At 50.8% G+C, this 21836-nt stretch overlaps 7 protein-coding genes across 7 annotated transcripts; 5 read left to right on the top strand and 2 right to left on the bottom strand.

Moving 5' to 3' along the window:
• Window positions 1–900: 900 nt before the first annotated feature.
• T069G_06025 (uncharacterized protein) lies at window positions 901–1149 on the top strand (the record flags this gene model as incomplete). Its single annotated transcript, XM_056173235.1, has 1 exon — window positions 901–1149. One exon carries the CDS (start codon window positions 901–903, stop codon window positions 1147–1149), a length of 249 nt encoding a protein of 82 aa, XP_056030093.1.
• A 323-nt stretch (window positions 1150–1472) lies between these two features.
• On the bottom strand, window positions 1473–2444 carry T069G_06024 (g-patch domain-containing protein; the record flags this gene model as incomplete). Its single annotated transcript, XM_056173234.1, has 1 exon — window positions 1473–2444. The coding sequence occupies one exon, from the start codon at window positions 2442–2444 to the stop codon at window positions 1473–1475; it is 972 nt and encodes a 323-aa protein (XP_056030092.1).
• Window positions 2445–3871: 1427 nt separating this feature from the next.
• Window positions 3872–4785, top strand: T069G_06023 (uncharacterized protein; the record flags this gene model as incomplete). Its single annotated transcript, XM_056173233.1, has 3 exons — window positions 3872–3996; window positions 4051–4184; window positions 4253–4785. The coding sequence occupies 3 exons, from the start codon at window positions 3872–3874 to the stop codon at window positions 4783–4785; spliced, it is 792 nt and encodes a 263-aa protein (XP_056030091.1).
• Window positions 4786–5959: 1174 nt separating this feature from the next.
• T069G_06022 (uncharacterized protein) lies at window positions 5960–7735 on the bottom strand (the record flags this gene model as incomplete). The annotated part of the gene is made up of 1 exon (XM_056173232.1): window positions 5960–7735. One exon carries the CDS (start codon window positions 7733–7735, stop codon window positions 5960–5962), a length of 1776 nt encoding a protein of 591 aa, XP_056030090.1.
• Window positions 7736–13338: 5603 nt separating this feature from the next.
• T069G_06021 (cgr1 family domain-containing protein) lies at window positions 13339–13821 on the top strand (the record flags this gene model as incomplete). Its single annotated transcript, XM_056173231.1, has 3 exons — window positions 13339–13402; window positions 13467–13612; window positions 13681–13821. The coding sequence occupies 3 exons, from the start codon at window positions 13339–13341 to the stop codon at window positions 13819–13821; spliced, it is 351 nt and encodes a 116-aa protein (XP_056030089.1).
• A 914-nt stretch (window positions 13822–14735) lies between these two features.
• T069G_06020 (uncharacterized protein) lies at window positions 14736–15883 on the top strand (the record flags this gene model as incomplete). The annotated part of the gene is made up of 2 exons (XM_056173230.1): window positions 14736–15154; window positions 15229–15883. The coding sequence occupies 2 exons, from the start codon at window positions 14736–14738 to the stop codon at window positions 15881–15883; spliced, it is 1074 nt and encodes a 357-aa protein (XP_056030088.1).
• Window positions 15884–18571: 2688 nt separating this feature from the next.
• On the top strand, window positions 18572–21705 carry T069G_06019 (PX-associated domain-containing protein; the record flags this gene model as incomplete). The annotated part of the gene is made up of 6 exons (XM_056173229.1): window positions 18572–18695; window positions 18781–19010; window positions 19066–19663; window positions 19739–19824; window positions 19923–20173; window positions 20226–21705. 6 exons carry the CDS (start codon window positions 18572–18574, stop codon window positions 21703–21705), a joined length of 2769 nt encoding a protein of 922 aa, XP_056030087.1.
• Window positions 21706–21836: the final 131 nt, after the last annotated feature.

The raw sequence follows: 21836 nt of genomic DNA, 5'->3' as shown, positions 1-21836 counted from the left end.
CTGAGAGATTTAGCTCCAAGATGATGGATTTAGAAAATACCAGATCCGAAAACCAAGATCTTCAGGTTCAAGTCAAAGCTTTGAAATCGGAGCTTGAACAGGCACAACAAGCTCACAAGCAAAGTGAAGCATCATTCAACCAAAAGATAACTCAGCTTGAAACCGATTCACACAAGTGGAGATGTGATCTTGCCTCTGCTCTTGAAGCAGCGAAGAAGGACTCTGGCAAATATACCAAAGTTTCTGACTCCGAGATTTCGCAGAACTGGATGACATTATCTTTCAATATCCGCGGCCTAGTCACTCACTTCCTCACTGAGGTGCCCTCTGATCAAATTACGGTTCTCGAATCACAAGTGATGGATTATATGCTCCTGACGCCACGCGACATTTCAGCTTTACGTACCAATATTCTTCGACGGGCGATATGGAACATTCTTGATCACGCTATATTTTCTGGAAATCGCTCGGTCTGGCACGGAGATATTGGGGGCACTTTGACACAGTTTCTGTCTAAGAAGAGTGAGTATCCGCCCCAGTATGCTCTTTCTCAGGTGGATATATATTAATGCAGTCTCATTGTTTGCAGACAATGAACACATGGATGACCCCCAGTATCTCGCAACTATCAGCCAAATAAAATTTAGAGCGGCCGCAGATCTCAATGAAAAGTTTCGCCTCAACAAAAAGGCCATGGACGAAGTGGTCAACGTAGCCACGATGGAACTTCGACGTTTTCTACCAGGCCCAAAGAAGGATCGTTTCAAAGTTGAGATCAAAAAGTTGATCGCAAAAGCAGCGGAGCTTCATTCAATCATGATGAAGTCAAAGGCCATCTTCCTCGTGCAATGGATCGGAGAATATGATGGCAAGGAGCTTGTCCCTTTTGACCAGACCAAAATGTCGTCTCTTCAATACGGTGATGAGTTTGATGCATCCAACTCCTTTGTCAAGTTCGTCGAAGCTCCCGGCTTGGTGAAGATTGGAAATGCGGACGGAGAGCAATTTGACACTCAGATGGTCCTTTGCGAATCTCAGGTGATACTTGGAAAGCATGATGACGAAGATACCGATGGAGAAGATACCTATGAGGAGGATGGTGATGAAGAAGATATTGATGAGGAAGATGGCGATGATAATGAGACCTAAAGGCGAAATTCACGTTATGGGAAACTATCGACAAGGCCGATGGCGTTGAAGATGCAAACAGTGGATAGATAAAAACTATTTAGAAACGGGTCCAGGGAATAGTAGTGGAAATAATAAAGCAAGAGATCAATTTTCTTTCTACCATTAAGACAGAAGGGCACAGCTCTCCAGCAATGTGGATCTTAAGTTATACATAATCACTTATCTGCCTACCGATGGGATGGTACAGGAAGAGGGAGAGAGCAGCAAATACTAAGACGCTAATATAGCACAGCAAAGAAATAGCTATGAGAATCTAGATGAACTCCTATCCTCCCAATGTATCAATCATGGTCCTCCTCTGTTATACCGGGACAACCGTCCATTTCCGCATCTGGATATGCCATTTTACACCAGAAACAGTAGTGGTGTGTCTCCCGCAAGTACATGACTAGGCGACTTAGTCTAGTGCCAGGTTCAAGCGCATTAAATTCGTCCAGTTCCTCATCTTCTTCGTCCAGGTCATCTGCAGTTGAGTACGTGACTTGTTTCTTGCCCAGAGCTTTCTTGTCGTCCTCATCCTCCTCATCATTCTCATACGTCGGTAACCGCGAAAGGGATTGCTCTAGATCATATCTCATTCGTCGATCACGCTCCTTTTCTTCGCGATGTCGAATCAAGCCCCGATAAAGCACAGGAATAGACTTGAGTGGTCGCGATGATAGTGGTTCCGGCTTTGGAATTGAAGTTTCTTCTTCTGATGAGTGTTCATTCGTATCTGAGCCAGCCTTCTCGTCATCCAATCTCTCAGCTGTTCGTTGTGCGGCATGGAGCTGTGATTCCAGTCTAGCATCTTCCCTCTCCATCCTCATCCTCTCGCGGTACTCCAAAGGATCAATTTTGACAGACTTGATTTCCCTCTCTTCAAAGGCTTCTTGAAGCTTCCTCTTCTTCTCGCTATCCATGCCAATGCCGCCGCGATCCTCCTTCATGCTGATCTTGATAGGCTCTGACTTGCCAGATGATTCGCCATCTTCTGCCTTCTTGCCCAGACCACCTCCCTTGAAACCCATTTTGGCCATCATGGCAAGACCTTTGCTCTTCTTTGAACGTGGATCCTCGAGCATGGAGGTTGAGAGTGCCTTTTCTCTTGCGGCAACTTCTTCTTGAGCGAGCTGTGCTTTGGATTTTATGATACCACGGGCGCGTGATTCTTTTTTTAGCCGTTGGGCTCGCTGAACAGAAGATTCTGTGGCGGGAGTAGGGTCTTGGAACGTCATGTTCATGTAGTCGTCTTCATCGTCTTCACCGGACATTTTGGCTGTAGATTCTGAACGCGGTTGTGGTTGATTCAAGATTTCTTTTTGCCCCTTCGATGACTTTGTGAGAGCTATTTAGATTGATATTTCGAGAAAAAGCGATTGGGAGAGCAATTATGTAACAGAGTATTGATGATAGCAAGTTCTACGAAACAGCAAACATTCACTCATCAAGCAAGAACGAAGCACGATTACTTTGGAGGTTGAAATCTGGGGTGTGGCGTAGCAAGTGTGGCGCAAAAACGACTGGTTTACTCGAATGGCAGTGTACATCTCAGGTACTCGGGTTCATCTTCTTAGAAAGGCAAGCGGTCTGTAGCACTGTAAACATGCTCAAAGCATTCTCACAGGTAGCAATACTCAAAACCCTGTACGAGAATACGGTTCTGTACAGTAATTAGTACGGATTATTCGTTATTGGGATCTGCAAAACATAAAGCGCTGTATAATAAAGGTACGTGCTCTTATTTCTCGCTACCAGCTCTCGCTCCTTGGCACTTTTCGGTCCAACTACCTCGATTAGCACCTTTTGACAGACAGCTAAGAAGGCTCAAGGATTGCTGCGCCACCTTTTCTTCGTATGGATGTTTCAGGGACCGCACCGTTTCAGGGCCAAAGTCCAGCTCGTGTTAATCCAAGTCCCCAAGTCTCAAAGTCACCCGGTACTCCGTACGAAGTCCGCGACAGGTCTCACTGTGGGCGGCTAATAAGAGACATTTGATTGACTTTCCTTGATTGCGGCACCCCCCAGCCACCCGAATTATGGCGGTCAGGGCGCCTTTTCTCTCGCTCTCCACCTTTGCTTTTTGCTGACTAGAGTCTAGAGGCATCTCATCTCCAGTGCTTGAAGCTTCGCTCAGCTGCACCTCATTGCTGCATCCTGCATCCCGCCTCGCTGCGCGCATATCGCAAAGGAGAAGCTCCAGGGACGAAACAAGGTACCAAGTACGGAGTGCCTGGACAAGGGAGGGGAAAAGTACCGGCATTGTTGCATCAGGTACCAGCTCGTAGTCAGCAGCTGAGTTTCTTACTGCTTCTAGTAAAGGCCCTCCTCTTTCTTCGCTCCAGCCTGCTTTTTTATTACTTTTCATCTACTTTGATTTTTGTACTGCTGCTTTTCTGTTCAGCGTGCATAAGGAGCTTTAATTGCATCCATTCTTTATTAAGCCGCGCTCTACTGTCCTGTACTACCTTGGTAGCCAGAGGTACCCAACCAGTACCGCGTCTTTGAGGGAACACAGCGTCGCTCATCTAAAACAACAAACCATCTCGTTTCTCAAAACACCAAATGCGCCTGAATCTCAGCTGAGCCTCGCCCGCCCGCCTGAAAAAAACAGCGTCAAAGTCAGTTTGTTTTATGCTTCGCGCAATTTAGAAGAAACAAACAAGGGACCCGAAACCAAAACCTTCCTGAATCGCCAATCATGGGCTCCTCAAGCCTGCTCGACCAGTACGGCGACGCCGTCAGCCAGAGTGGCCGCTCGTCTCGTCACCACGCGAGGAGCAGCCGCCACGGCCACAAGAAGCGCCGCTCGCACTCGCACTCGCCGTCACGATCCCGCTCCCGGGACCGATCTCGAGATCGCGAACGTGAACGGGACAGGGACAGGTCGCGCTCCCGGAACCGCGGCGGAATCTTTGGCGGCGAGAGCGGCCACCGCAGGCACAGCGGCTCCAAGGGCTCGTTCTTTGGCCTGGGCGGCGGTAACAACAGCCGCTCCAGCCTGTTTGGAAGCAGTACGTGCTACTGATCATGATTTCTACGTGACAAAAACATGAATGCTAACTCGATAATCTTTGTTAAGGCCGTCCCTCGTACTACAAACGCTCTCCTCGTGAGGGCTTCGTCCAGCGCTGCATCAAGCAACTCAAGCGACTCCTCCGCGATCTGCAGCACTACGCCAAGCGCCACCCGTGGAAGGTCTTCTTCCTCGTCATCCTGCCCCTCGTCACCGGAGGCGCCCTGACGGCCCTGCTGGCGCGCTTTGGCCTCCGCATCCCGCCCTCGCTCGAGCGCATGCTGGGCGTGGCCAAGCGCGCCGCCACGGGCGACCCCTTCAGTGCTGTGGGCGATGCTGTGCGCATGGCCGGCGAGTATGGCAACCCCAACGCCAGCGGCAACGCCATTGCCAGTGCCGCCGGCCACTCGTACGCCAATGCCGCAGGGCAGTCATATGCTAATGCCGCTGGCCAGTCGTATGCCCGCGGCTCTCGTGTCGAGCGCGGCCGCAGCGGTGACTTACAGTGGGAGCGCAAGGCCAGCTACTACGATGATCGCGGCCAGGAGGGCGGCATGATGGACGGTTTCCGCAAGGGCGTGTCCAAGTTCTTTTCATAGCACTAAAGAGAGAGGGCCCTGATTGTGTGACGATGTGACGAGATGGGGACGGCGTTGGGAGGGTTGATGTTTGTCTTTGGCATACGACTGGATACGACTTTTTTTCTTCTTCTTTTCTTCTTTTCTTTTTTTATCATTCTATCTCTCACCATTTTATGACGTGTTACGGCTTATGACTCTTTTTGTATCAAAGACAGAGCAAATTGTTTGCAACATTATATCCTACTTGGTCGATACTTGGTCATTTTACCTCGGTATCTACACTTAAATACAATCTTCACCAATACTGTACATGCGATTTATCGTAAAGTAAGAGAGACTCAACTATCAATCACAAAGAAACTTCCGTCACAAGTAAATCTTGAAATATTGTAAATTGTTTTTCTTTTTAAAACTTCGCTCGGTTCAGCACTCAATTCCACTAGCTAAATCTGCTATGAATATGTCTTTCAAAAAAAAAGAAGCAACTCTATCAGCAGCCAAATCGGCAAACTCATTCGTCAAAAAAAGCAAATGGCCCTCCCATTTGACCTTGAACGTTTGCATACCACCCAGTGATCTCCAGATTGTGAATTGCCCGAGGTCCCAGAGTACCACGAATAATAGTAAAAAAAATTCCAAATTCGACATGATTGCTTTCGTCGAAATTCCTTCTCCATAAACCCTTCCAACTTCCCCTCCTGATCCGCCAACCATCCAAAACAAAGGCCAAAAAGAGAAAAAAAAAATAGATTGGTTTTAAAAAATCAAAAGAGCACAAAAAATGTACTCATCGTGCAAAAATAGCAATGTTCATGCTTATCGTCAAACGCCAATTCCCTGTTCGCACCCGCTATGTGTGCGGTGACGACTCTCTTTGTAGAGCTCATTGTGAGAAATCGCAAACATGAGACAACATCTTCTCAAGTCTCTGCTTTAATAAAGAAAAAAAATCTCGACTCCTTTCACAAACTGGCTTCGGCATATCTTCAATCAATAAATGACTCGCAAGCACACGGCGATGAAAAAGGCTTCAGATAGATCCAGTGTCCATAAGGCGTAGGCGAAAAAAGGATTTTTTTGGTTTGAAAGCATGCGCTACATAGAATACATATAAGTTCGTCAAAGCAGAGTCTCAGTCGGCGAAACTCTGCTTCGTAAATTCTTCGTGCCTCTCTCCTCTTCGCTGTAAAGTTCAAGCGCTTTTATCATCTTTGATCGATTTATCATCTTTGCTCGGTTTCCAAAACTGCATCATCCGTCCTAGCCGCTTGGTTTTGCTCTTTGATTTCTTCGATTCCGGCTCATTATCTAGAGTGACTTCCATGGAGAGCTTGCTTCTCTCGCCATGAGAGCTGCTAATGAGCCGGCTAAGGCTTGCCAAGCTGGATCGTCTGCGTCCAAACGGGGCGGACATGGACACGGGACGTTGATCACGGGAGAGAGGTTGACGTGGTCGTGGGACAGGGATGAAAGTGCTGTCACGGGTCATGGCGGAGTTGCTAGATGCGAGGGACGGGATGTCGTAATCCATTGAGATCCTGACTTCGGGCCCCGGCTCCCCCATGAGGAGAGAGTGGAAGCTGTCGTCAGTGACGGATGAAGGCGCGGTGGAAATGCGCTGGGCGTCAATTGACATTGGCGACCGTGGAGAGGGATGAGAAGAAGAAGCATAGCTAGCCGAGTAGGGGCTGAGAGGCGTGGTACTGGCACTGGGAAGAGCGAGAGGCTCATCTACTAATAACTCAGCAGTAGCAGGGCGCTGTCTCGGAGATGGGGCTGAGGGTGCTCCTGAGTCGACGGATTCCCTGCGGCCTTGGAATGTCGGGGCCCGGAAGATGGGAAGCGTAAACTCCTCCATGATTGTATCATCTTGGAATGGGACATTGGAAACCTCGGCCCGTGCGGCGTGCGAGTTGAATGATTCTCTCTCAACCATCCCGGCGCTTCCGCGGCGCATCTTGCCCAAGGCCTTGTCGCTTGGGCCGACAAAGGGCTCTTTCAGGATAGGCATGACTGCCGGGGGTGTGGTTTCGCCATCAGATTCCTCGCTGGTTTCTTCGCTAGTTTCAAGTCTAGTTCTGGCGTTGCCTTTGCCGTCGTCATCCTCCTCATCCTCTTCAAACACATCAGCCATGGTGGAGCTGCTGCCGAATCGGTGAATCGAGGAGCGGAAGTCAAAAGGAGGAAGATCAGGGGCCGACTCGGCACGTCGGTGATAATGCATGCCAGGACCGCTAAAGCCCTTCAAGCCTTGAGCACTGTGAAGGCGCCTTCTGCTACCTGGAGTGCCTGCAGCACGTTGAGCAGCCTCCCATTCAGGATTGTAGGACAGGGGAGTGTTGAAGGGACCAAGAGCAGCGTCAAGATCAATCATGGGATAAGACACATCCTCTGACAGACTTTTTGTCGGCTCAGGTAAAGGTGGCGATTCGGTGATGCTTATTGTGGGTGGTTCGACTGACGGTTCTTGAGTGATGCTTTCGGGTTCATCTTCTTCCTCGTCTTCGGGATGGAAGACAGAAGCTGGCGGTGTTGGTGGTCGAACTGCGCTTGATTTGCCACGCTTCTTGTGGCTCTTCAAAGGCAAGATTGTGCCCGCCCAGCCTTTGGCCTTCTTATCATCTTTCTTCTCCTCTTTGCTCTCCTCTTTCTTCTTCTCCTTCTCCTCCTTCTTCTCTCTCTTCTCCTCTTCCTTCTTCTCCTTTTTCTCCTTCTTCTCCTTCTTGCTCTTTCTCTTCTTCTTCTTGTCGCCCTTCTTGCCTGCCTTCTTTGGCTTTGAAGGAGGAGCTTCTGAGGTTTCTAATGAGGATTCCGACCCACGATCAGAGCAGGAAATTCCATCAATGGGGCGGGGCGTAGAATCTGAAGAACTGGAGGTGCTTGACCGCCTCTTCATGGGGGATCCGGAGGCAAAGGCGTCTAATCCAAAGAAGGACCAACGTTTGGCAGGTTTGGTAGGAGTTGACATGTTTGAGTCTGTAGGATCAGCATCGGCGATGTTGACGAGGGCAGGAATCGAGTTTCGACGGCGGGGAGAAGTAGGCGGCTCAAGCTCTGCGGTGCGTTCCAAAACAGCGCCGGCGGTGCTTGGTCTTGACTCTTGAGGTTCACCAGTTGGTGTCCGCGCTAGCGGTGAGGAGCCGTCTCGATTGTTAAGTTCGGAAATCGAGACGATTGAGGAGAGGCTGCCAGAGACTGAATGGCCGGGTCGTGCAGTTACAGTGCTGGACGTATCATTTGAAACCAGTGAGAGCGGTCGAGGAATGAATTCCAGCGTATCCGAAAATCCGACTCTCGCACGCATCATCGGCTTGCCCATCTTCCATGGTTCTTCAGGGGCGAGATGAGAGGGCTTGGGATTCTCTGCACTCTTTTCTTTTCCTAATTGCATCGGCTCCGGCAAGGGGAAGTCGGGGCCAATGAGAGGCAAATCATCTTTGCGTCCGAATATTGTAGGGCTGTTGGGAGCGCTGTTTCCTTGAGGCAGAGAGCCGATGGCTGGTGGAGCGAAAAGGATCGGGAGGTCAGTTGCGGGAATAGTGGCAGACATGCCTCGGCGATGTCCTCTGCGTGGTGGTGGCTGCAGAGAGGCTGTACTCATGTCGAATTCATTCTTTGGCGGGCTAGTGCTCATGACGGCAATTGTGCTTCCTTCCCGAAGACGACCGCCAACAAACTCGCTGCCGCCCCTTCTATGCCCATGGCCCATGGGGCGATTGGCAGCAGATCCAGGGATGGGTTTAGCAGAACTCGGAGAATGGGGTGGGCTGAGAAAAGCGCGAGAATCTGGAGGAAGAGAAGCACCGGGATTGAAGCTGAATGCCGGTAGCGCAGCGTGTCGAGAACTGTCCACGGCTATGCTGAGGGATCTTGTGTGCATTTCCACTGCGGACAGAGGGCGCCTCCGCTTGGCAATCGAATCGTGTGCCGGAGAGGGAGGTGCTGCGGGGAACGAGAAATGAGGGTTAGGAGGAGGCAGGGAGCCATGAGACGCGGATCCTTGAGCAAGAGACGTTGTAGTCGCGTCGTCCAAGGAAGCAAGAAAGTCCACAGCCCCCTCCATGTTGTGGACAGGCGAAGCAACGGCTGCTCGCTCGGGGCTGTAGAGTGCGGTTGCCATCATTGCTTCCGGCCGTGGGGTGGCAATAACATCGATGAGCGACTAGATTGAATAATGGTGTACCATAGAGAGGACGTGAATGTGCTATGGTGATGGTGCTTTGTTGGGGGGTTCGGTCGCGGCGTTGTTTTATCCGATTTCTTCCCGTTTCTTCGTCTGAAAAAGTACAATGGCGATATAGAACAGGCCGAAGCAGATGAGATTTGATTAAAATCCGAGTCTATAGAGAGTCATGAGCGGTCGATTCACAGACGGCGGCTGCGTCGCTAGAAGGAGGATGAGATGGGATTGGCGATGCGTACCAGTGTATCAACGGCGGCTCGAATGATGCGACAAAGATGTGAAGAGAATAGAAAAGAAGAGAAAAAAAAGGTAAAATGCAATGCTGAAGAGAATCAAGTTCAAAAATCGGGGCAAATGAGTGGACGGCCAAAACCAGCAACAACTTCGAAAAGCGTAGCTGGAATTGCACCAAATGGTTAAAGTTTTGGATGGCGTGGATAGGATTAGAAAGGAAGATTTTTGGGAAGAAGAGAAAGATGGAAAATATGGGGGGGGGCCGGAAACTGGAGGAAGACAAGCAGGAGCAATGGATCCCTGCCTGTGTGCCTGGTACCTACTGCTCGGGGTACGAGCGCGCTAAAGGGCCCGGTCCCCACAGCGAAATGCGGATTATTGTCTGTCCCCAGACATCTCAGCAAGCCCTTGCGACAAGTACTGGGTACACATGCACGCTGGCCGGCGCTAACCCTGTGCGGCCTTGTGCACAAAATGGGTTCGACGGTGCGGGTACAAGAGACAAGAGGGCAGTCCGAGGACCTGAGCAGGTACCTGAGCAGATACCTTGCCGGGGGACGCGATCCAGTTGGAATGTCTCAACACACTCAAGTACCTGCGTTAGCAACCAAGGTACCTCCCTGCCTCGGGACAGCCACAAAGGTACCAAAGGCACCAACCGCCCGTCAAAACCGCCATTCGCCACCGTTAAATGCCTCCTCCTCCATCGCAGCGCAGCAATTCGTACTTTTAGCGAACGAACTCAGCGCGCGCCCACACAGTGCCGTGGTGCGGGCCAGCACTAAGGCACGTCTACAACAGGGACATTAGCACGAGCATAGGAACAAGACAAGTCAGAATGACCCATGGATCTATTCTAGGCCATCTGCATCCCCAGCCGCCGCCTGCCGCTGCCATTGGCAGAATCTCGAAATGTCCCTGTCAGCCCTTTTGCGTGTGCTTCGTGGTGGTGGTGTCCCCTTACATGTACTAAGGTACAGGGCCGATAAGTGCATGTACCTGGTACGTATTTCTTCTAGCCCAGAAGGTCCGTCTGTTTTGCTCACGGGACTCAGTAAAAGACACAACCGTTCAGTTGCGGGCAACCAAAAGCAGCCTTGCATGCGAAGTGCGCTGTTTACATGCAGAGTACGAGTAGGTCTCTTCCACGCCCTCCCTTTTATCAATTGCTATATACATCAATGTACAAGACAAGTCAGAGATACTACCTACGGCCCTCAGTACGAAGCGCTAACAAGTTAGCACTCACACGCATTGTCGTAGTGCTCCCGCATCACCCCGGAACTGGAACTACTGGTATTAGCCAGTCTGCCTAGTCTTGCAACCGGGCAACAGCCTCAAGAGAGATCAAGATATGTAGCAGCTGGGGGAGGCAAAAATCACCCCATCCAGCCTGGCTCTCGAGGTAGTATTATTGGACAACTCAGGCAGGTCCCTTGCGTATCGAGATCACAAGGAAGCGCCCAACAGATTCAACGTGGCAGCGATGGAAGAAAAAGAAGAAGAAAAACCACAAGCGAGCCCAATGCTAAATCGCCTTCCTATTGTTGTCAGCTTGCATAACAGGTGTCTACAAGCACACTATTGATCCATGGATAAATGGCCATCTCCTGCCTTGGTGGTAATACTACGTCCATCTTGGCACTATCCGGCCCGTTGTGGTTGTCCATGGCCACCTCGTGACCCGAAACGAGGTGGTGGTATATGCAAATACAGTGCATCGCTTGCAGTCAGTTATCATCCAGATTGAGTGCGCAGTGTCGCCCACGGCCCTCGACGGCGTTCCCTTCTTCCCTCTCCCTTGCCTTGGAGGCCCATCAGCTGGGGCTGACGGGAAGGGCAGGGCCATCGTCGATTCTATGGATGCTTCCTTTTGGTCACGAGCCCCATCGGCAATCGAACTTTTGACGCAAGACAGGAAACACAGAGTCTCTGTCACGGTGCCTTGCCTTGCTTGCCTTGCCTTGCCCTGCCTTGCCTTGCCCTGCCCTATACAGGACCTGTACCCGTAGATTCATGCGGCACATTGACACCAGGCTCCACAGACAGGGGCATCGAGGCGGTACGAAGCCCCAATCAGACGTCCGCAGATACGGATCAACTCTTCCTAGCCGCAGTTGGGTGCAAGATGCAATCAACAATTTGGTCTGCACCTATCCGCGGTCGTAATCGACACCTACCTGGTGTTCGGACAATCTTAGCCTCACGGACTCAGCTGGCATCGGTCAACCCTTTCAGCCAACCCGCGTGTTTTGATTCCTTCTCTCTCTTATTCTGCAGGTATTCCTTTTCTTTTCTTTTTGTTCTTTCGCCGACAGCCTGGCAGCAAAACCGGCCCGCCGGCCCTTCTTCGTGTTTCATCATTTAGCTCATTTAGTGCTAACATGTACCCGTGGACGATGTGACTGCGTGCTCCGTGCTAATTACCTAGCAGTACGAGTACTTCGTACCTGAGTGACCACTAACACTTACTTGAATTCTTCCAACAACCTTGAAGCTACGGAACTTTTTTCTTGGGTTGAATGATGGTGTCTTATTTGATACACGATATGCAGGCTGACGGAAAATTTTAGCCCTGCTGCTTGCCCTCAGCTGAAGGATGCATAAGAAACTTGTTGTTACGGCAATTTGCCAGTAAATGGCCCAAACCACTGCCCTTTGGATGATGGGAGGCCTTATTAGTACGAGTAGCCCGCAAGGGAACCCCTTCCCGTCAAGTCTCCACCATCCAGGGGTCCATAATCCGAATGGATTTTGTCACTAGGGAGGAAAAAGTAATTTTCCCAGTGACAAAGTCGTCGATATATGGAAACCGGAAGCTCTCCATGGCAACGGAATCGAGGTTGCAATAGATCATGTGGTTGTCATACATACGAGAAGGGCTTGTCCTTGTGCTTGATGGCATGGCTGCACTCGTAAAGCTTCGACGAATTGCTACCTACCAGCAGCTGTACAGTACAGTGTTGATTGATGTATTAGTGGTACCTGCATTAAATGGACAGAGCACAGGGCACGTCCCCATGCAATCACCTGTCTCAGCCTCTCTTAATATCGTGAGCGACAAGGGAGTACGTGGCACAAAACCCTTTTCTGTTTTGTGTTGGGAAATATTAATGAATCCACCGATCGCCCGGCGGATGTTTGAAGATTAACTTGGAGCCTGAAACAAGGCAAATTAAAAATAGACATGTTCAGGACATGTTAGCGAGGCGTCAGCCCGAGGCCGTCTAGGAATCTGGAATCTCCTGCGATGATGCTGAAGCTACAGGTAACAACGTTGAACAGCTTGCCCCTTTATCGCCTATGACGACGGTTTGCGGTAAATAGAAATGTTATTGGGCATGATTGTCAATTACATCACGTATATTATAATTTGGTTCGCATGCTCGTAGTAATATAGGCAAAATTCATGTGCTGGCATGTTACATCTCCGTGCAGGCGTGTGCAGAAGCAAATAAGATCCATCAGCTTATTTAAAGGGACCTGCTGAAGAGTCGTCTTCACTGGCAGGGGAGGTGATGTTAGTACTGCACGATACCTCGTCTTCGTCTTCGTAAAGATCGGAGCGGTACGGACGCCCCTGCATCTGCAGCGCAACACAATGCGATGCCGGGTAGTCTGCGTTGTCAGTGTGTGAATGGACGGCGAGGCCTTGGGAGGTGGACCGCGGCTTCAGCTTGAAAGTTGTGTCCGTCCTGGTAGAGAATTGATTGATCATTAACTGTGCAAGTTACTTACAAGGTACCAAGTGAAAATATGAGATGGTGCCGGCAAAATGGACGAGGCTGCCACGTACTGTTTTGTACTCGAGCGCCAGACATGTGTCATTGCTGTTGTGCAACCATCGGATGAGGCGAATGCAACCCGCATCCGTTCCAGAAGACAGATGGAACTGTACCTGAAAGTACGGAGAATCCTCCGCTAAAACTGCACTGAAAGGCACTAAACTGGCGTACCTTACTGTAGTTCCCAGACTCACAATGTCAAGATCCCCTGGGTGGAGAAGCGCTTCAACCCCTCACCGCCTTAGCCCCACATCAATAGCTGTCTGGCAAAAAAAAAAAAAAGTTGGTGAACTGGCGCAAAGAGGAGACTGCTCAAACTGTCGCTTGATCTCCAGTTCATCAGGGATCGGACAAGGCAAAATGTCCACAATGGAGACTCCAGTCGAAAAGAAGGTTGAAAAGGCAACAAAGCCTTATGGCATGCGCAAGAATGGTACGCGCATCCCGGCCTGGCGCATCACCACCACCACTGATTCCTACTAACATCGAGGCAACAGGAATGCAATGGCATGCTCCAAAGAAGGCGTTTCGCCCGACCAAAGGCCTCTCATCGTATGAGCAGAGGACTAAGGAGCGGGCTGCAATGGCGCAGATGAAGGCAAAGGAAAAGGAGATGAAGGAGGAGAAGGAGGAAGAGCGCCAGGTACGTGGTGCTTCGCATTTGGCGAGTTGATTGATCTATAGTGCATTTACTTACAAACAAACCCGCAGCGACGGATCCAAGCCATCAGGGATAAGCGAGCAAAGAAGGAAGAGAGAGAAAGATACGAGAAGCTGGCCGAAAAGATGCACCGCAAGCGAGTGGAGAGATTGAAGCGCAAGGAGAAGCGAAACAAGCTGTTGAACTCATGAGCCGAGAATCCACGCCGAAGAAAGACACTGGGATCAGACTGCATCGGCAAACCCCGTGGTGCTGCATTCTACATGTTCGTACTGGCGGTATGCAGAATCATCATGCTTGCAACGGATGCGCACTGTGGCATCCGGACTTGGACGGCCAGGAAGCAGGAAGAGCAGCAAGCGGTTGGACGGGGGGCTGTAGCGACAAGCTCTTCACCGCCATGGACTCCAGTCACTGCTCGCAGTAGTCTGAACTTGGTCTTATTTTCGTTCTGCAGCAAAACGGGACTACTAGCTGTCTGGGTCTGTTTGCGGATTTGCCTGCATCATATGCCCAGTACTTCATGCTAGAATGATCGATATTACTTGGTTTCGCCAGACTGTGGAACTTTGCTGGGATTTCTTTTGAGCTGCGCTGGGGCCTGGATACCTATGTACCTGCATCTTACATCTTACAACTTCAAGTTATAGCATGGGGCGATCCTTGCATGCTTAGGTATGGGCGGATGGTTTTTTGGAGGTCTTGCATTTGCATGGCGTTGGGGAGCACATTGATTAAACGAACAAACATATATTCGAGACGGACTTGCCGAAACAATAAAATGTTAAAGCAAAGAAAGAACTTGGGGAAAAATTGAAGGTGATATAAATGAAGTATGTAAAGAAAAACCGAAAATGAATAATGATCAAAGCTCTACCCAGAGTGACTGCTCACATGTCTTTACAGCCTGAAGTGATCAGCAAACTACAGGCCGTGACATGTGAACCGGATTGTCGTCATTTTGCTTGCTGCCGGGCAAGGCCCCACTTAATTTTGCTGGCAGTATGTTCAACCTGCCCGGCCTTCAGTTTTGTGGATAACTAATGGATGCATGCACGATGCTCGGATGGAAAAGGGGGCCCCTCTGACGGTCCAACCAGCGGCAATGTCGACCCAAAACCTGCCCGAGTCTCCATCTGCAGCTGCAGCCCCAGCCAGGCCTGTGCGGCACGTTCTCCAGCGGTCGGCGACGGAGGTCATGGGCGACAAACTCCAAGCCCGGAAAAGGCTGGACGACGATGAGACGCCAACACTCCCCCAGATACAGACACAGGCACACAGGATGCGCCGCTCAGTTGACGTGCCGCGGTCGGGGCCGGTGACGCCCATCATCAGCCCGATCCACAGCCGGCGCGCCAGTCTCTTGATCTCAAAGGACGGCGACGACAAGCTGGACTTTACGCGGCTGGGCAGGGAGGAAAGGGACAGGGATAGCAAGGACAAAGAAAAGGAAAAAGAAAAGGTCAAGGAGAAGCTCCAAAAGAACAAGGAAAATGGCAAGGAGAATGCATCTTCCAGCACAGAGTAAGACGTCACCACGGGGCGATGCTGCGAGACGTAAGATTACATACATGCTAATACTGGTTCCTCTACAACAGTGACCTGCGGCAGTCTCTCACGGAGCTCAGCAACTTCTCGACCGAGACCACCCGACAGCTAGACCAGACACACTATGCCTTGCTGGAGAAGACGAGCAGCTTGCAGGTCATGGTCAAGGCCCTCAAGGACCTCGCGCAAGCGTCGTGTGACCTCCAAGAGGGATTCGACATGGCCGCGCGCGAGCTCGAGACGGACGTTACAGAGCAGCTACGCGGCATTGGGCACTTTGAATCACAGCAGTCCACGATCGAGACTCTCCAGAGTCGCATACACCTGGGAAGACAGACCGCCGACAAGCTAGCACAGCGAGTGGATGTGGTGCGCAAGCAAATCGAGGGCTGGGAGCGCGCCGACAGGGCGTGGCAAGAGAAGACGCGCAAGCGGTTGAGGCTCATCTGGGCGGCTCTGTCAGTCCTTGTTTGCATTGTTGGCCTCCTCTTCATGGCTTTCAGCTACAATTCCCGCGGCGCCGTCGCACAGGCCGACTCTGGAGCTCGGGGCGCATGGAGAAATACCACGCCCGAGTTCAAGGGACAGCATCAAAGCGTTGAGCAGGTGCTTGCAGCAAACAACCACGACGACAAACCAGAGACGACGAGTACGTGGGAAACACCACTAGCAGACGAGCCGTTACGGATCTTCGACGAGCTATGACCTGGGCCCAACCGCGACGGCGAATGCCAAACAAAACCAAACATAACTTGGCGACACTGTACGGAGCGAAAGCAACTTCGAGAGCCATCGCACTGCCAAGACGCAGAGCGGCCAAAGCCATACACTTTAGGTGCACAGCACCGGCATCGACAGCGCCGACAGGATTTTGCATCAATAGCTCGGGGGACAGGAGCCGCTTTGGCACGAGACCAGCTGTCGGCGTCACCGAGCAACAACTTAGCCCACTGCTAGCGATATGCGGAGAACGGACGTGTAGCACTGCTTTGGTTTTGGCTACTCGTACGGTACCCGGAACTGGCAAACCCTGCGCCGGCTTCACTGCCACAGTGGAGCTGAGGAAGAGCCAAGCATCCCGAGGTTTGTGCGTTGTTGCTCAGCCGGTGTTTCGGGCTTGCTATTGGACTTGCGAGTTGGATTGGGACAAAGAGCCAAGGTCGGCTGGTTGGCTGGGCAAACGAGAGACGTGCAGAATTGTAAGATTACCTGCCTGCTTTGGATGCAACTGCTACTGTACATGCCATAACGCTGCCACTAATAAGCAGCCTCAACAACTAGGTGGTAATGCAACTATTCTTTTGCCAGGGGGTGCGGTAAGATGAACTGTCTTCCCAAGATGGGTATGAAGACAAAGGATAGACTATGGGTAATACATAATACGATCCTAATTGCAAAGAATTGCCGATCGGCCAAGCATGGAGAAGACAATGGGCCGTTGGTGTTGGTGCAAGAGTCGGCGGTTTGAGAAGTCAGTGTCGTGTGGGGAAGTTGTAATTGCGATGATGCGTCTGATGGTTTGATGGTTTATTCTGGACTGGACATTTTGTGTGTGTACAACAAACTGCGGTCGTGTGTGCTCTGTAGATCGTTGTTTGTTGTACTAAGATCAACGCCGTGCTCTTTGACCACAGTATCGTACTGTAGAAATTAATCAATGTACATGTACCTTGGATCTTTGATATTCCCACTTGTGTTGGAAGAGAAAAAGACGCCCGTGAGTGAAGCATAGAAAATCTGATTAGTCTCTTCTTCTCTTGAAGCTGGGTCATGTTTGTCCGCACTGCCAACTTGGCGCCAAGGCCCGCGATTTAACCCCGACACCTTGACAAGTGTATACGCAGTTGTATGCAGATGATACAATCACCACAGCAGAAATGAGCTTGATTAAGAACTCTTTGTCACGATCTTTCAGACGAGATTACCTTTTCTCCCTTTTACTCCTTTGCTTCCGATCCCAATTTCGCTGAGGGAAGTGGCTGGCAAAAGAATATCTTTGAGATATGTTGAGAAACGAAAAAGTATATTTTGGATGGATCTGCCGCTGTGTGTTTTCTCGGCATGCTTCTAGTTGATGTGGCTGGGGGGATCTTGGCGGCTATTTTGCTGGGCCATGGCGCAATGATTGAGTCTGGGCGGCTTGTGACTTTGTTCCGCTGACTCCGTTCTTTTGTTTCCTTTTTCATGAGACTGTGGAATGGACTACCCTGTAGGGAAGAAGAGTTGTATAAAATGGGATTCGTAACGTAGTGGTGATAGTATCAGTTAGTAGAAGATGGTGGTGACAGTGGCAGATGTTTTGAAGACATTCTGTCAGATTAAAGGGGAAAATCTTATTAGATCATCTTGATACTTTCGTATCTTTCTATGACATTTCAACAACGCCGTTGCCGCTGAGGGTGCTGGATTAGTAGCCACATCGCTCCTTAGGAGCCTATAAAATCATAAAATCTACCATCACGCTACGCCTGCGCCTTAAGCTAGTGATGTCATACTGAAGCCATGCCGCTGCCATGGATCTGTTCCTTGCTTTTGCTGCTTGCGTGCGAGGAAACGAAATTTGCATTGCATGGATTCTCTCTCAAGTCGCGGCGCGAATGGATGGAATTAGTTGGAATTAATGTCTCTCGGCACTCGGCCAGGCGGCTGAGGAGGGGCCGAAAATGTGCAGCGGTGCGGCGGTTACAGCACCAGAGTGGCTTGGGATGCTGCAGTCCAACGTCATGTTTCTGGGCCAGAAACTGCGCCCATGCAGGCATTTGCTTACCAGTAGGATAACGGTAAAACATCCACCTGCATCGCCGTGATACTTGCGAGGACAACTGCAGCGTGTAGCATGTAGCATGTAGTAATAATTATGGGGCACAACAGGGCTGTGGATTTGATGTGATGTTTCGGTAATACTATTTGGATTCTCTTCTCTTTGTGATTTTTCCTCTCCATCATCACCTCTTAATAGTCGGGCCATTGCCACGATTCTAGACTCTTCGTCTCTCTCTCTGTCTCTCTCTCTGTTTGTGTGCGCGAGATTTGCAAGAGTCGCTGCTAAGGTTAATAGTTCCTGGCCAAGACGTCCCCCCTCACCACCCCTCCTCACCTCTTGTCGAAAATCACAATTGTGACCGCGATCCGATTCTGCTGCTTTGCGCCCTGCTATTTAGGCGAACCCGCCCAGTCTCGAGCTTACATATTCCTCGGATTCGGACACAGACGTTTTCCTTACCACGATTTCTTAGCTAGCTACCCCGCCAAGAATTCAGCCGGCTCCTCATCTTCTAGTGACATCTGCTGGTCATCCGAAGACTCGCAAACGCCCGGATTTCCTCATCCTCGGGCTGCGCCTATTCGTCTTCTGCGATCGCCCTCCTTTGGTGCCATCTTTGGATCTCGGCCATGACAGTTGCCGAACAGGAACTGCCCGATAGCGGCGCTGCTGTTTCTCTGCCCATTCGCGCCAATGGCTCAGACGTCGCACCCGCATCAAGCAGCAATGCGCTGACGGGTAAACAGGAGCACTGTGCGTTTCTCTATGTTTCTTCCCCTTTCCTGATGCTCTCCTTGTTGCGATGGAGCTGGAGCTAACCAACGATCACTTGGGACAGACTTGAAGAGGGAACTCATCGCAGATCAAGTCAAGTGGGAGATCAGCGAGCTCAATTCCCCCACAGCCCTGCAGCGCTTCGGTGCGCCATTCAAGTCGGAACAGGGCGAAGTGTCTCCCCAGGAATCCGAGCTGCCGATTCTGCGATACATCTTTGTCCACCATGTTCGCGATTTCCCGTTTCTCGACAAGGCTAGGGAGAAGGAGTTTTGGCAAGACAGGCTCCAAGTCGTGCGTTGCGCCGCTATACCGTGAGGATGATTTTATGCTGACACGCCTTGGGCAGTTTCTCGAGTCGTTTGCCACGAAGCAAATTTCCTCGTCCGAAGACCGTCTGGAGGAAACGAAGCGGCGGAAGCTGGCCATCAAGGCGCAGAAGCTGGTCGAGCTGATGATGGTTTCCGGCATTCCCACCTCGTCCGGGTTCGAAGAGCGTATCAAGTTTTCGGAAATCGAAATCGTAGATAGCAACGCCATCGACAGGGGCGTTATGAACACCCTCCCCGAAGGAAACTACATCAACGGCTGGGACGTTAATGTAGCCGGCGTTCGCGTCACTTCGGTCAAGCGCAACATTAGATACCACAAGCACGCCGAGTTCATTCTCCGAATCAAGAGGAAGGGCGAGCTGGAGCACTTTGTCGGGCGCCGATATGGAGATTTTAGCAAATTGCACCGAAGACTGCGTACCGAACTGCCTGGGAGAGTCATACCTTCACTGCCGAAGAAGAACAAGTCGGATACGCGAACAAGCGGGCTGCTGCCCAGCTTTACCACAGGAAACGACTCTGACGCCTCCTCTGTGTCTTCAGAATCAACTCGGAGGACGAGCAGACTGTCCCAGCAATTGGGCGGAGTGTCGCTACTAACTCCTGGGGGAGGAGGTAAGTACTTGGCCGAGCACAATTGTTCTCCCCATGATTGATAAGGATGAAAAGTCACCCTAACTAACGTGATAGCTTCGCGTGGCCCGGGATCAATAAGGTCATCTAAATCAAACCGCTCGAGGAAGGTAGCTTCACCTCGGCCATCTGTTGATGGTCAAGTAAGCTCTGGAGCAGGTACTCCAGATGGGAGACACGAGGTTGGCATCTACCGCCTACGCAGCTTGTATAAAGTGAAGAGAACTAACATGGTATGTAGTATGTCCTTTGGCGTGAGAACCAGAGAGTCTCACTCCGCGCTTTCCTACGATCTCTCTTGCACAACCCCCAAATTGCCAATACCAAAGCAATGGTGGACTTTTTCAGCGGTGACCCCATCACACCCACAGACGAGGACGTCGAAGATATCTTGAGGCGCAAGGCACTTGATGAGAAGCGTATGGAAGAGCAGAAGGAATTTTATGAGATTGCTAGGAGGCGTGCTGCTGAGCTTGATGAGTATATGGAACAGTTAGTGGCTTCCTCAAGTCCCTTCTCGACTTTTTTTGACACCAAATTATAGGTTCCGGCGGGATATCGTCGAACGCAACGGCCTTACGCTCTTGTTCAAAGAGATCAAGGAAAAGCAAACGATTGGCGATCTCAGCATTCAATATCGTAAATTTGCCGAATGGCTGAGGATCGAAATCGCTGCCATTGTATACCACCTCTTCTTGGCCGAGGACAACTCGGCCGACATGTTCGCTCAAGCTAAACGCATTCACTCGCTCGTTCCATATACCGTCATTAAGAATGTCATCCGAATCGCAAATCCCGCAGCAGTCATGTCCGGTATTCTGGACATTTTCATTGCCCAACCCTTCGGAGCCCGATCACTCATGCAGCGAATGTTTTCCCTCGCACTGCATGATGGCATCCGAAGCTTCCAGAGATCTATCGACGCACTGGATATCAAGATTGGCGACCCCGTATTCACTGAAAAGATTAAACTGTACACAAACGCCGAGGAAGACATCAAAAAGGAAATCCGACGCCAGGCTGAGGAAGAGGACCTTGATATCATCGTGGTGATATTGCGATCAGATCTTCTCGAACCCGAATTAACGGGCGAGCAGATTCAGCGATTATTCAACGCATATGTTGCCTTTAACAATGCCGTCGAGAACATTGACGAGGAACTGAAGCAGGGAGCCCAGCTCTTCTCGTACCTCAAACAGCTTCTCAAGCTTTGCACGCGCTACAGAGATAAGAGCATGCTGCTACAACTGATTGAGGAGCCTGTTACGCTGAAGCTCTTCCGAGACCTTTTTACCATATTCTACGAGCCCCTCGTGCGGGTGTACAAGTCGGCCAACGTATACAATAGCGTCACTGACTTTGCCGTTTTCATCGACGACATGATCAAGGTGGTTGAAAAGTGCAGGGAAGACGATGCGTCTGCAGATCCTAACCAGACTGTCCAAGCATTTATCGATCTGTGTGCTAGACACGAGCACAATTTCTACAAATTCGTACATGAGATCCACACCCACGACAATGGTCTGTTTACTCAGCTTATGGAGTGGATCGAGGGCATCTTGGAGTTCCTCCGTAAGGGGCCCAAGAACGGCACGCTGAATGTCAACGCCTTGTTCGAAGGCGGCGTCAGCAGCGGCGTCATCAACAAGGAAAAGGCAATAGAAGAGATTAACGCCCTGATTGCCTGGCAAGAGGCCCGGAAGAAGTGGCATAGCGATAAGACACAGCAGAAGATGGCGGCGGAAGGAGCGCCGGGCAGCGATATGATGCCGACCGGCTTCAGCTCGTCCGACTTTGGCCTCAACGGCGAAGACCTGGAGGACTTGGCTTACGACGACGGTTCGGAGACTGAGGCGGAGGAGGAGGACGACATGGATCCGATAGATGCCGAGAGGCAGCGAAGGGCCAAGAAACGCGACCGCCTGCGCCGTTCGGCGGGAGAGCCTGTGAAGCCAGATATTTCCGAGGTTCACAAGCTGAAGGAGAATTTCCTGGTTATGCTGAGAAATGTCTTGGCCGACTAGACGAGAGTGGGATGGGAAATCATGAACAAAGTTTCACTGCGAGCGGGCAGATGAGCAACGTTGGGCAAATGCATTAGAGAGATCATTATGTTAGTTGCGCAAGCGAGGACATGCTTTTTTTTGTCTTGGAA

The sequence above is a fragment of the Trichoderma breve genome, chromosome 3 (assembly GCF_028502605.1).
Source record: "Trichoderma breve strain T069 chromosome 3, whole genome shotgun sequence".
Taxonomy (NCBI): Eukaryota; Fungi; Ascomycota; class Sordariomycetes; order Hypocreales; family Hypocreaceae; genus Trichoderma; species Trichoderma breve.
Note: the sequence above shows the minus strand (reverse complement) of the source record. Positions and strands in the feature narration are given on the sequence as shown.